Source organism: Serinus canaria, chromosome 1 (genome assembly GCF_022539315.1).
Source record: "Serinus canaria isolate serCan28SL12 chromosome 1, serCan2020, whole genome shotgun sequence".
In the NCBI taxonomy this organism is placed as follows: domain Eukaryota; kingdom Metazoa; phylum Chordata; class Aves; order Passeriformes; family Fringillidae; genus Serinus; species Serinus canaria.
Window position 1 is genome coordinate 1,351,335 of NC_066313.1, and position 13,212 is coordinate 1,364,546.

Consider the following 13,212-nt stretch of genomic DNA (forward strand, 5'->3'; position numbering starts at 1 on the left):
TGCCATGCTGAAGTGCCCCTTCCACTGCAAAATTACTTTCCTCCCACTCCCAGTTTTTCACCATTTTTGATGGAGTGGTTTTGGGGTTGGATTTTTCTTTTTGAATGCAGATTGAAGAGTGAGTGCTGTGAGCTGTGCTTCAGCTCTGCTGTAATTAGTTTTGTCTACTGTAATTGCTTCTCCTTTTTCCATTGTTTAGTGAAAGACGAATGAATTTCCAGGTCTGGTTGCATTGGGAGTGCTGACAGCAGCTTTTTAAAATCCCACAGCACAGCTATTTGTCTTTTTTATTCAGCTGAATCCTGCAGAGTGGGACAAATTCGGCTTCTCCTCTGTGTCCTGGGCAAATTACTGCACTAATTAATTTCTCTTAGACTGGGCCCTCTTTGCTTAGCAAAGGGAAGGGATGGAGGGAGGGCACTGTCTGGAAAACAGCAACAACCCTGGATTAACTCCTGGAATAAACTTGCATGAAGAGACATGAGAAGCTGATGGATTAAGAATAAGGTTTATGGGGTTGAAAAAATGGATATTGTGGTATTAATCCCACTTCATAAGAACATCTTGGTTTCTGAGGATGGAGCTGCTCTAATCCATCACCCTGTTCATGCTCCCAGGGTTTCCTGTTGTGGGTTTTGCTGTGGGGTTTTAAAGAGAATTGGCATTTTTCTTGGAAATTCGAGGGCAGAAGGTGTTGCTGATCCTTAAAAATGAGGGAGGGGATGCTTTGTGTGACAGCAAGAGGAGGGAAAAAGGGGGGAATGTGGCCAAAGGACTTGTGGGGTTCTGAGAACATCACTGACAGGATGCCAGGAGAGAAGGACCCTGCAGAGGGAGGCTTTTTTGGGCAGAGAGGGGAAGCAGTGAGTGCTTGGACTTGCCAGGAATTTCTGTGGAAGGATCTGAGCACTCATGGGGTGCTTGGGACATCAGAGCTGAGGCTGAGCCAGGGATGAAAGTGGCAGGAGGGAAATGCAAAATGTAATGTTGTTCTAAAAAGGGTGGGTTTGGGTTTTTTTGCCATAAAAACAGGTGGTAGTTTTATTTTTGTCCAATTGTTTTTCTTCTTTCCAATCAGAAATTTCATTCCAAATATTAAATTCAATGAATGTAAGTAATAATAAATACAGCACTCTCAATTCCCTCATTGTTGAGGTCAGTGCAAATTATTCCCCAAGGACACTGTTGGAGGGGGATTGCTCTGGGATAACGAGGGAATCTCATGTTAATTCAGCTGCCAGAGCTCCTCTGCCTAACAGTGGGGAAGTGCTGCTGCTGCTTTCAAAATTACCTGACCGAGCTAATCTGAGGGTGAGGAGACAATTTATTGATTTGGAGTCCTAGGCAGACGTAGATGGAGATAATTCTGGGATGTTAGTGGTGGTATTCCTACAGAAAAGGAAGCTGGGTAAAGACTTTCAGGTTTTTATTAGCCCCTGCCGAACAACTGGGCTGCATTGCAGCTTGAATGTTTAATTTAAGATGTGGATGGCTGAGATACCAAAAGTCAGAGCTCTCTGGGTGGTGGTCACTGAATATTTCTGCTGAAACTGCTCATTTTCTAAAGCCAGCAGCCCCTCACACTGCTTTGAGCTTCCCCTCTAAAGCTATTTTTAACAGATAAAGGGGGGAAAAAAGGTGTTAAGTTTGCAGCTCTGCTTTTGCATTCTGGTCAGGTGTCTTGTCACTCTTCATGGCTCTCCTGCAAGCTGGCATCCGAGGGTTCTGCTTAATGTCCTAGAAAATAACCTTGTGCTTGGACCTACAGCCAGTTTATCATTCCCTGGCTGTGTGTCTGGGGCAGAGAGGGGACAGGAAAGCAGGGAGGGCATGGGGCTGGGTATTGCCAGGCTGCTTCTGGACCAGCATCTCCCTCCCTGCTGTCACAGCACCTGGGCTCAGCTTGGCAAAGCAGTTCTGCTTCCCCTTGTGCAAGCAGGGAGCTGAAATCTGGGATTGAGGGTCTGGGATTGAGCCTTGCAGCCTCAGCAAGTTCCATCAGTGGTTCTTGCCTCCAGTGCTCTTCAGCTGTGTTGAAGGTGTCATCTCCCCACATGGATGGCTCCATGGATTTCTCTGGCAGTGGGAGGCCATTCCCTCTGGTCCTGTCCCTCCAGGCTCGTCTGTCATGTCAGCAGTTCCACCTCGAGCCTTTGCCACCAGCCTTACCTCAGTGCCCCTGTAAATCATCACAAGATGTGGTGCTGGGGCAAAACAGCCCCTCCTGCCCTCAGCCTGTTTCCTGGGGCTTGAAAACTGATTAAGAATCACTTGCTTAACTGCTGGCTCTCGGGTGACAGTGCCAGGGCAAGCTGCTCTCCTGGAAATGCCCATTAAAGTTTCAATTTCCATCCCTCAGGCAGAGCCCTGGGGCCGGGTGTGAGCTGCTGGAATGACCTCTGCCAGCAGCCACTCGGTTCATTAAATAGTAATGAGCCCAGGATTCCCAGCTCAACAGCACACTGAGCATCCTTACTGCATTTCCTGTTTCTATAGGAAGTTTGAATTGTTTAATAACCTGCTTGAAGTCCTTCAAGTGAATCTGGGCAGCAAAGCAAAATCCTGTTTAGCGGGGCAGATGCCCAAAGGAAGGTGTCAGAGTGATGGAGCTGTTTGGGAACAGCCTCTGAAACACTGCCAGCAATTTATCAGATGTGGTGGAGGTGACAGGCTGGGATTACAATCGAGCTGGCTGCTGGCTCAGACTGAGCTCCACTAACACCTTGCTGAGTGCTGCAATTCCTGGGTTAAATCCAGACCGTGTCCAGTGCACAGCTTCTGTTTTGCCCATTTGGTGGCTGGTTTTCAAGCTCTGATGGGTCCTCAGAGGTGTGGATTCCCCTGGAGGGTCCCACACACCTTTCCAGAGTAGTTATTCATCCTTAGCCTGGAGCTGAGCTGGTGCTGCCCGAGTTTCAATCCCACTCTTCCAGCTGCAGGGATTGGGGCAGCTGAGAGCTGTCTCTGCCTGGACACCCTCTTCCATCCCTGTCCTGCAGGATCCTGCCACCTTCCCCTGCCTCCAGAAGGTTTGCTGGACTTATTCCCTGTGTTCTTGCCAAGCTGAGAACAGTAAATCCTGCTGGGTGTGAAATGTTTACAAAAGGCCTGTGAATGTGGCCCTGACTCCCAGCCCTGTTCCCTCTGAAGGGCTGCTCCATGTGGGAAGGCAGAAAACGTTTCTCAATCTTCTCTGGAAGATTTCCAGAGGTGCCAGGGAGTGGTGAGGAGCTCAGTGAGGGGTTTATAGCTTGGGCAGTAGCAGCTGCTCCAACTGCAGCAGTAAATTCTAATAGAGCATCTCCTGCAGTAAAATTCCTGGCTGAGTTAGACTTTACAAATGCTTTACAACTGGTGCTTGCAATTCATCTTATCTCTGCTGGAATTACCTCCCATGACCCATCTCCATTCATTTAATGCAAACTATCTCATCTTGTCCATCTCTACCCGGGGTTTCATTTTCCACAGCTACTCCCTGGGAAAATTCATGAGCTCTGCAGTGCCTCTGATGGTCATAGGGAAGGTGATTTGGGAGGATTTCTGTCCTAGGCTGCTGGTTCCTGCATTGAAATGCAGGGATGTAGGTTGGGATGCAGCTGTCCAAATCCCCCTGGAGCACCAGGGAATCATAAGGAACAGGAAGGGAGATTCCTGAAATGCTCAGGCATATCCAGAGAGGTGATGGGGCTTGGTGTGTCACCCCAAATCCTGCATGTGTCTGAGCTGGAGGGACCACAGCAGGAATGGGCTGTGCTTCTGCCTGCACAGTTTGTGTTTTTGATGACCCCAGGGCTGTTCCCTATCCTCCTGCAGAGCCAGCACAGTCCCTGGCAGGATGTCCCTTATTTTGGGAGCAGCGATGGCAGTCAGGGACTTTCCCAGGCAGGACACTCTCTCCCAGTGCCACCAATTGTCACTGCCCACAGAAAGCAGGGGCTATCCCAAAACCCAGCGTGCCACCAAGCTGGGAAAGCTGTCCTGGCCCTTTCCCTGCCAGGGCTGCCAGCCCTTCCTGCTGCCCTGAAGAGGAGCCAGCTTCCCAGGGAGCAGACACTGGGATGCTGGATTCATTGCAATGGCCCTCAGCTGCCATAAACCAAGGTGCTGGCTGGGCACTGAATGGAGCTGGGGGAGGCAGGACAGCTCCTCATTCCCAAACCTGCTCCAAGCCACGTCCCCCACAGAGGGGAAACCTGGCACCACCTCCCAGCACATGCCAGGCCCTCCCCGTGGGCATGGGTGGCTGCCAAGTGCCACATCTGGGGACATCCTTCCCGTGCTGCCCTGATTCTGCTCCTGCACAGTCCAAGGGGAGATCCAAGTGCTGCTGCCAGAGCAGGGGCTGCAGCCCAGGGATGTGCCCAGAGCCAGGGAGGATCATGGCTGGAACAACCCCAAAGTTTTTTCCTGCACATCCTTTGGGAACAAAAGCAGCTCCTGAGCCAGTGGCCAGGCTCCACAAAGAGGTGGGGAATGGGGGACAGCAGGGGTGCAATCCTGGTCTGGGTGGGGACCCAGAAACCTGGGTGTCCATCAGTCACCATGGGATTTAGGGATAGTCCCAGGCCTGCTGCAGATCCCAGTCCCTGCTGGGCCTGGGAAGGCACTGGGACCTGCTGGACCTCACCTGAGCTCTCTGTGGAGGAGGTGCAGGCGTGTCACAGCTTTTTTGGGCTGTTGCCAGCCTCCATTTCAGCAGGGATGGAGCAGGGGTGAATTCACAGAATCAGGGAATGGCTCAGGTTGGAAGGGACCTTTAAAGGTCCGCTAATCCAACCCTCCTGCAGTGAGCAGGGCCATCTCCAACGAGCCCAGCATCCATTCCCTGCCCCTGGGAGCTGGCTCAGGCTGCAGCCAGGGCTGGCTGATGCTTAGGGGAAGGCACACTTGGAGCCCCCAGGCCACATCTGGGGGGACAGGGGACATTGCCTTGGTGCCAAGCACCAGCCAGGCCCTGCTTTGTGCCTGGCTCCAGCCCTGGGTGCTGACCCTGCCATGCTGACAGGACACAGAGTTTGTCCTTCACAGGCCATGGAAAAGGGGACACACATCAAGGTTAGGCTTTTTGCTCATGTTCTGCCTTTTGCTGTCTTTATATTATACAGAAATATATTGGGTGAGCCCCTCCTGGGTAAACTCAGCCTAAAAAAGAGATGATTTTTGGGCAGATGTTTTCTGCTCTGAAAGGATGGTGGAAAACAGCAGAGTGGGGTTTGTGCAGCTTGGCAGGGTCTTCCCAGGAAAATTACTTGAGACCCCCGTTCATGGGGTTCCCACCCTGCACAGAGACATGCCCAGCTGCTGGACACTTCTCCAGAGGCTGATGCTGTGTGGGACAGAGACTCTTGGGCTCAGGGGGAGCAGGGGCAGCTGGCTCAGGGAAGGGCAGGAGGGCTGGGCACACCAGGAGCGAGACAAAGGTGTCTGTGACAGAGGGGACACAATTCCTCGCCGCCACCGCCACCTGCCTTTGATGGGATGCTCTGCCATCCCTCCAGTTCTGGATCAGCTGATCCCTGGGGATTCATTTATTCATTATTATTCACTCAAGAGGCTTTTCCCAGCCTGGAAACCGTCTGCACTGACATCTAGTGGTAATCCAGGCTTTTCCCTGGCCGAGAGCAGAGTGGGATCCTCTGCTTTCCTGCTCCTGCTCGTGTTCCTGCTGGGGGCATTTTCACAGCATCACTTGGGCTGGGAAAGGTCCTCAGGATCATCAGGTCCAGCTGCAAACCATAATAACATCCATGACAAAATGCAGTTTAAATCTCCGCTTCCTAGAGGCCAAGCATCAACTCTGTCCATTATTGTTGATATTTTTGCAATCCCATACAATCCTTAAACCATTAAAAACCAATGTGTCGTGACAGGACACAGGGAATGGCTCCCCACTGCCAGAGGGCAGGGCTGGATGGGATTTTGGGCAGGAATTGTTCCCTGCGAGGGTGGGCAGGCCCTGGCACAGGTGCCCAGAGCAGCTGTGGCTGTCCCTGTATCCCTGGCAGTGCCCAAGGCCAGGCTGGACAGGGCTGGGAGCAATGGAAGGTGTCCCTGCCATGGCAGGGGTGGAACAGGATCAGCTTTAGGGTCCCTTCCCAACCAAGCCGTGCTGTGCTTCTTGAGATAACAGCAGAGCACCCTCTGACAGCAACGCCTGGGCACAGCAGGTCTCCAGGTGGTGAATTATCATTTATCTGTTTTATTTCACACCCTGCTGGCTCTCGTGTCCGTTCAACGCTGCTCTGGGCCGTACACATGCCTCAGCCCTCGCCAACATGGCGGCGTGGCAAAGACTACATCTCCCATCGTGCCCCGCTCGCGCCCGCCGTGCCAGCGGCGAGCCAATGGGGTTCGGCGGAAGGCGGATATAGCGCCGCCCGCGGGGGCTGCTCCTTCCTTTCCGCCGGGCCCGGCTCAACATGGCGGTGCAGATCTCCAAGAAGCGTAAGGTGAGCGCGGCCGCACGGCTCCTCCGCGGCCGCGGGGCACTGCTGCACCGCCCGCGGCGGCCCCAGCAGCCGGCGGGGCGGGAGCACGGCGGGCGGCGGCGGCGGACGGGGGAGGATGGCGGCGGATGCGGCGCGGGGCCCGGCGGGGAACATGGCGGCGGGATGGAGCGGGCGCTTCCCCATGGCCGCGCGCGGAGGTGCGGAGCGGCGCCGGGAGCCGGGAATTGCGGGGTTTTCCCTTTGCTTCCCAGGGAGAAGCGTTTGCGGCTGGTGGCTGCCCCGGGAGGGCACCGGGCGCTGCCTGTCCTGGGGAGCGAGGGAGGTTTGGGGCTGTCAGGAGTCCCGGCAGCAGCTTCCCGTGGGGATGGGACCCCACTCATTTTTTCCCTTAAATTGCTCCCGAATTCCAGCAGAGACCTGTGATCCCAGCGTAAGCAGTGGCTGTGGCTCAGGCAGTGCTTGATGTAGGCTCCTGCCAGGAGTGGATTATTCCTGAGGAATTCAGGGAAGGGGGTTCCATTTTTCCCCTCTGCTGCACCGTGAGTTGGGCGGAGCACGGTGATGATTAAGTCAAGGTTGTGGGTTCAGTCCCTGGGTTGTTCGTGTAAAAGTTGGACTTGGTGTTCCTTGTGGTCCCTTCCAACTGAGAGTGTTCTGTTCTCAGGAGAGACTGTCAGGCTGTAGGAGGAATTTGGATGAATTGCACTCAAGTTCAGGATGTGACAAGGCGTTGACTTTGTCCATTTGTGTTTTAGTTTGTCGCTGATGGTATCTTCAAAGCAGAGCTGAACGAGTTCCTGACTCGGGAGCTGGCTGAGGATGGATACTCCGGAGTGGAAGTCCGGGTCACTCCCACCAGGACTGAGATTATCATCCTTGCCACCAGGTAACTCAGCCTTCCTGAGCTGGATGCTCTGAAAGCTCTCTGGGATGGCTCCAGTCTCACTCCTGGGGACACTTTTCTCACTTGTCCTGTGCTTATTTTCCCTCAGAACTCAGAATGTCCTGGGAGAGAAGGGACGCCGGATCCGGGAGCTGACGGCTGTGGTGCAGAAGAGGTTTGGATTCCCCGAGGGAAGCGTGGAGGTAAAACTGCCTCGGGAACAGGGTGGTGGCAGCATGGTGGCAGCTGAAAGGTGGTTTCAGGATGACTTGGGCCTTCTGTTACTTGGCCTCAAAATGCTCCTGCACTGAAATATAAAATAAATTACAAAGAAACTGCTCTGCTGCAGAAGGATCTTTAAAAAGCAGAAGTTTTCACACCAGTTATTTTTGATCCTTAGTGTTACTGGTGTTTTCCCAGGGGAAGGTTGGACTAGGGTCCTTTAAAGGGTCTATGCAACCCAAAGGATTCTGTGATTCTATTCCATGAAATCTTGCTCTGAAAATGAGGGAGGGAGGAAGGGGGAATGTGTGTGCTGGGGGTGCTCATTTATTCCAGCTTGGCTGGTGCTGCTGGATCATGTTAGACAGGGAAGGGTTTGTAGGATAAAGCTGCTGCTGCTGCCTGTAAATGTGGAAGGATTAACTGGACTGAGTGTAGGGAGTAGAGTAGAATGAAACTCCTGTGTTCTGCTAAAGTAAAAGTTAGATGTACTGTGAGGGTGGTGAGGAAATGCCACAGAGTGCCCAGAGAAGCTGTGGCTGTCCCTGGATCCCTGGAATTGTTGAAGGCCAGGTTGGAGCAACCTGGTCTAGTGGAAAGATCCCTGGCCATGTCAGGGGTGACAGTGGATGAACTTTCCAAGGCATGGGAGGCTGTGGTTCTGTGACTGACCTGGCAAGGAGCCCTGATGTGAGTGTGCCTCTCTCCTGTGCAGCTCTACGCCGAGAAGGTGGCCACGAGGGGTCTGTGTGCCATCGCCCAGGCCGAGTCCCTGCGCTACAAGCTCCTGGGAGGGCTGGCTGTGCGCAGGTGAGTACTGCAGCCTGCAGTGGGGGGGCGTGGGACTCCAGGACTGTTCCCAAAAAACAGCTCCTCTGCAGTTTGAGAATTTAACCTGGTAATGCTGCGCTGAAACCTCTGTCCAGTTCACAGTTAATTCTGGAGTGTTCTGTCTGGTTGCGGGTTGTCTGTGGGGCATAAAGCTGGATGTGTTCCTTTGGGAATAAATGGGTGGAGGAGTGAGGCAAGCAGCATTTCAGGTCTTCCTGTGGCTGTGCTGTGGCTCAGGTGGCAGTGGCCCTGCTCTCATCCCCTCGGTGATGAGACGATGATGAGTCAGAAGTGGGTGGCTCTGGTGGCGGTGCCCTCGTGGTGCCACGTTCTGTGGCGCTGCGTGGGGTCCTCCAGCAGCAGCCTCCTGTCACCAGTGAATGATCTAGAGGCATTTGTCTGAGAAGGGATGGGAGCTGCGCTGCTGACACATGAAACCGAGGTTGGAATTGTGGTGAAATTCCTCCAGGGAGCCCTGTGGGTCTGGCAGAGCGGGCTCATGGCTTGGCTGTCCTCTCCCTGCAGAGCCTGCTACGGTGTCCTCCGCTTCATCATGGAGAGCGGGGCCAAGGGCTGTGAGGTCGTCGTGTCTGGCAAGCTGCGAGGTCAGCGGGCCAAGTCCATGAAGTTTGTGGATGGCTTGATGATCCACAGTGGGGACCCAGTGAATTACTACGTGGACACAGCCGTGCGTCACGTCCTACTCCGGCAGGGTGAGTGCCTGGCCTGCAGATCCCTTTGCAGCTTTGTTGGGCTCCTTCTCTAGAGCTGCAGAGACAAAAAAATCTCAGTTCTGGCATCCCGTTCCTGCAGGTTGGAGATTTTCCACTGGCATCCTTGGGTTGAAACTCACGTGGTTTCAATGCACTTCTCATGTCATAGTAGTGAGTTGTGCTGTTCTGGATGGTTCAGACTCTGAAAATCCTGTTTTCTTGGTCTTTTGCAACTGAACTCTCACTGTGGGAATTGAACATTACATCTGAAGTAGAAGCCATTTGGGAATTGGAAGCCAAGGGGCCTTCAGCAGGCACTGTGGTTATACCATGTATCCACTTCTCTGCTGATGGGGTTTGAATGTTTCCAGTTAGAAATGTGGCTGTGGATTCTCCAGGCGCTCTCACTTGGGTCCTGGGGCCTCTGAGGCTGGTGATATCTTCCAGATAAAGTGCCTGTTGCCTGGGTTTAAGAGCCCTTGGCAGTTGGGATTCTGGTTTTCCTGGCTCCTCAGGATGGGCAGAGAAAGCAGGGATGCTGCAGGTGTCAGACAGTCTTCCCAGCTAAACCTGCTTTCACTTGTTCTCCATCCTGTTAAAACACAACTGATTTGTGTGTCTTAACTGGCTTTTAATCCCTGCACCAGTTGCAGAGCTCCTGGTGCAGGGATACCAAGCCAGAGCTGTTCTCCACCTTCCCTTCGGTGATGATACGATGACGAGTCAGAAGGGACATCCTCGTGTCATTGCAGCCTGCTCTGTGCCACGTTCTGTGGTGCTGTGCTGAGGCTGCCTTGGCCAGGGTGTCCTGCTCATTGGATGATTTAGAGGCATTTGTCTGAGAAGGGATGTTAAAAAAAGTGGAATTTCCTAGAAAAATTAGCTGAGGAAGAGGACAGGGTTTATTAAAACCAGCCTTAGAATGACTTGAGGGTAGAACTGCAGTCAGCCAAGGCGGTGAGTTGAATAGCTTTGGATATCCAACTTTAGGTTGCCTGGATTTACACTGATATTAAGTCACTGTAATTAGATTTTTAGGCTGTAGCATGTGTGTGTGTTACAGTGTTGTCAGCAGATCTTCAATGTGCAGAGAGCTATTTTGTAACCTTGGTGCTCATCTCTTGATCTATTTTGTGTCTCCCTTGTCCTGTCACTCTGCAGGAGTACTGGGAATCAAAGTAAAGATTATGTTGCCTTGGGACCCCAGTGGAAAGATTGGCCCCAAAAAGCCTCTGCCAGACCACGTCAGCATCGTGGAACCCAAAGAAGAGATTTTGCCTACCACCCCCATTTCAGAGCAGAAAGGTGGCAAACCAGAACAGCCAGCCATGCCTCAGCCAGTGCCCACTGCCTGAGGGGTAAGTGCCTGGGAGCAGAGGGAGGGAGGTGTGCTGAGGACCCATGTAGAAAAGGTTTCAGGCCACCAAAAGCACAAAGCTGGGATTTTGGGAAGACAAGCTGCTGTGCTGTGCCCAGCACAGTGACCAGAGTTAGGCTTGAGCATTGCACTGGGTGAAGGGGACAGGGTTCACGATATGTGTCAGTGCAGCTCAGAACACACCTCTGGAGATAAGATGTTGGATCTGTCCACATGCCTGGTTCCATGTTGTGTTTTACAAGCATGGATTTGGAGACCTTGGATTATTGCAGTTGGAGAGGCTTGGGTTGGCTGTCTTGGGTGTGTTGGTGTTGTACCAGTGTGCAGCTGTCAGCACAGAGAATATATTCCTCATATCCGTTCTGTCCTGCCCCAGGATCCAGTTTGGGGTAGTCTTAGAAGCCATGTGAAAACAATTTGTAGGCTGCTTTTGTAAGGAAGTTATCACAGTTGGAATGGAATCTTGCAAGATCTGCCTCAATGGGAAAAATGGGGATCACTGGCCAAGAAGCAGAAAATGAGAAATGCAGGTGAATTGGAAAGTTTGGTTTGTTCTTGGTTTGGAATAGGATGATGGTTATGGAAAAGAGTTTGCCCCCAGCTCACTGAGTGTTTTGTTTCTCGTTGTAGGGTTTGTAACATCTGCAACCAGAAGCTTGTCTGTCCTGAAAACATCTCTTAATAAAATCACAAAAGGCAGTGTTTGTGAAGGTGCTTTTTTTTTTTGTTTTGTTTTTCTTTTTATTTTCTCAAGATGTACTCCAGGAAGACCTTGCTCCCACCTTTGGTGTGAAAGGAATTCTGTTGCTGTGTTCCCCGTCTGGAGTGACCTTCACTGATCCAAAGAAAGAGGGAATAAAGCACTGATATCTGTGATAGATAGAGCTGGAGCAGCAATCCTGTGTTCAGAGGGTCATGAGTTACACACACTCCATGGAGTACTGGTGACTGTTCCCTCCATCCCAGTCCCTTATCCAGTGCTTCCAGAAGGGGGAGCTTTTCTGGCAGTATCCAGGCCAGTGCAGCTCCTGTTAGGGTCAGGTAACTTTGGGTGTGGATTTGTGGTGTGAGAGCAAAAGTGACACTCAGGATTTCAAACCTTCTGTCCTAACCTGCAAGGTGGAAGTTTGGTGCAGGAGATAATGTATGTGCCAGGATCAAGGAGTTTAGATTTTGAGGAATTCAAAGCCTGTTTGTTGTTTAGGAATAGCTTTCACATCCACATTTCTGTTTTTAGGGGGTTGCTCTGCAGGAATTAGGCAGTCAACTTAGGAACTGGAATTTTGAACTGGTCTGTCTAGGGAGCCTTGGCCTTGCTGTTCCCAGCTTCTCTGGCACACCTGGGAGTCCAGTTGAGTTCCAGAAACAAGATGTGCCTTCTTAACTGTCAGTGATTTCAGGTTTCTGTGTGCACCATTCAGTGCAGAGATTTAAATAGTAATATAAATATTAGACTAGTGCCAACATTAATTTTTATACAAATTAGAATGTGGAAATAATCTGAAAATATAAAATATGACAATGCAGCTCTGTCGGATCATAGGAGCAGGAAATGTGTGAAAGTGGGGAGATATGAAGCAATAAAAGTCACACCTGGTTTTGCATGTTGTCTCTAAATTCTTAAACACACAATGTTGTGGATGTTGATGGTTAGGAATCTCTCCTGCTGCCTCTCAGGGAGGGCTGGATTTCCGGGAGATTGTTCCACTTCTTCCTGAATAGAAGCTCTCCAACCTTGTCCATTACCCTGTTAATTTCACAGTGCTGAACACGGGTAGAGTCAAGAACTATGCAAGTAATGGGGAAGAGACGGCTCCAGGGAGAACTCAGAGCCCCTTGCCAGGGCCTAAAGAGGCTCTGGGAGAGCTGGAGAGGGACTGGGGACAGGGAGGGACAGGACACAGGGAATGGCTTCCACTGCTAGAGGGCAGCGATGGATGGGGTATTGGGAAGGGATTCTTCCTTATGAGGGTGGTGAGGCCCTGGCTCAGGGTGCCCAGAGGAGCTGTGGCTGTAAGTGTGAGCTGAACACCTTTTCCAAGTGTCTTGGCTGGAATTACCACCCCTCTGAGCTGTTTAAAGAAGCTCCAAAATAGGAGGGAACGCATTCAGTTCCCTGTGTCTTATGGATGCTTTCCTTGGACAAAAGCCCTGGAAGATGAGCTGGGGGTAGGATGAACTCAGGAGCTTTGGGAAGCTTTTAACTTAGTTTCAATATTGCTATTCCAGGTTGATGTGTTCCTGCTGTGGTTGGTGCTGGAGGTGGCTTCAATAATTCCAGTTTAGTGAAAATTAGGAAGCATGTGGTGCTTTTCCAGTGTGGGGGGAGCTGCACAGGGATGTGTGTGCTTGCCCAGCCCAGGGAAAAGGGGACTTGTCTGTGCCTTTAGTTTTGCTTAAGAATGGCAGAAGGTTCATCCCTTGCCAGCAGTGGGAGAACATGGATTAGCAGGGTCTGCCAGTGCTGGATTTTCCACCTGGGAAAGGTATCTTTAGCCTGCAGTTTTTTCCTCTGTTTCCCCAGAGTGGGTCCCAGCTGGAGGAGCTTTGGCTTGTAGGGTCAGGAAGGCTGGTCCCTGTGGCTGTCAGCTCAGTTTTTATTCTGCTGAATGGCCCAGTTGGTCCTTAATCTGTGGAACATTTAAGGTGTTGGATATTTGCAGTTTCAGGAGAAAACAGTGAAGGGAAAATCTGCTAAGAGCATTCCTTTCTCATAACTGATGTGCTCTAGGAATT

At 51.7% G+C, this 13,212-nt stretch overlaps 1 protein-coding gene and 2 non-coding genes across 4 annotated transcripts in view; all 3 read left to right on the forward strand.

Annotated features, from left to right (window-relative positions):
- The window catches only part of RPS3 (ribosomal protein S3), a 221,517-nt gene extending 210,342 nt beyond the window's left edge, over nucleotides 1–11,175 (forward strand). The window contains exons 1-7 of one of the 2 annotated variants that reach the window (XM_030233964.2): nucleotides 6,352–6,449; nucleotides 7,205–7,335; nucleotides 7,442–7,535; nucleotides 8,270–8,364; nucleotides 8,911–9,098; nucleotides 10,260–10,456; nucleotides 11,107–11,175. In XM_030233964.2, coding sequence (XP_030089824.1) covers nucleotides 6,420–6,449; nucleotides 7,205–7,335; nucleotides 7,442–7,535; nucleotides 8,270–8,364; nucleotides 8,911–9,098; nucleotides 10,260–10,453 — 732 coding nt within the window. In that variant the 5' untranslated portion in view covers nucleotides 6,352–6,419 and the 3' untranslated portion in view covers nucleotides 10,454–10,456; nucleotides 11,107–11,175. Of the gene's footprint in view, nucleotides 1–6,351; nucleotides 6,450–7,202; nucleotides 7,336–7,441; nucleotides 7,536–8,269; nucleotides 8,365–8,910; nucleotides 9,099–10,259; nucleotides 10,457–11,106 lie in introns of those variants that run through there. The other variant, XM_050972111.1, reaches the window with a different exon arrangement.
- Nucleotides 8,647–8,793, forward strand: LOC115484901 (small nucleolar RNA SNORD15). The gene has a single exon (XR_003945635.2). It is a non-coding gene; the product is annotated as a small nucleolar RNA SNORD15 (small nucleolar RNA).
- LOC115484900 (small nucleolar RNA SNORD15) lies at nucleotides 9,798–9,945 on the forward strand. The gene has a single exon (XR_003945634.1). It is a non-coding gene; the product is annotated as a small nucleolar RNA SNORD15 (small nucleolar RNA).
- Nucleotides 11,176–13,212: the final 2,037 nt, after the last annotated feature.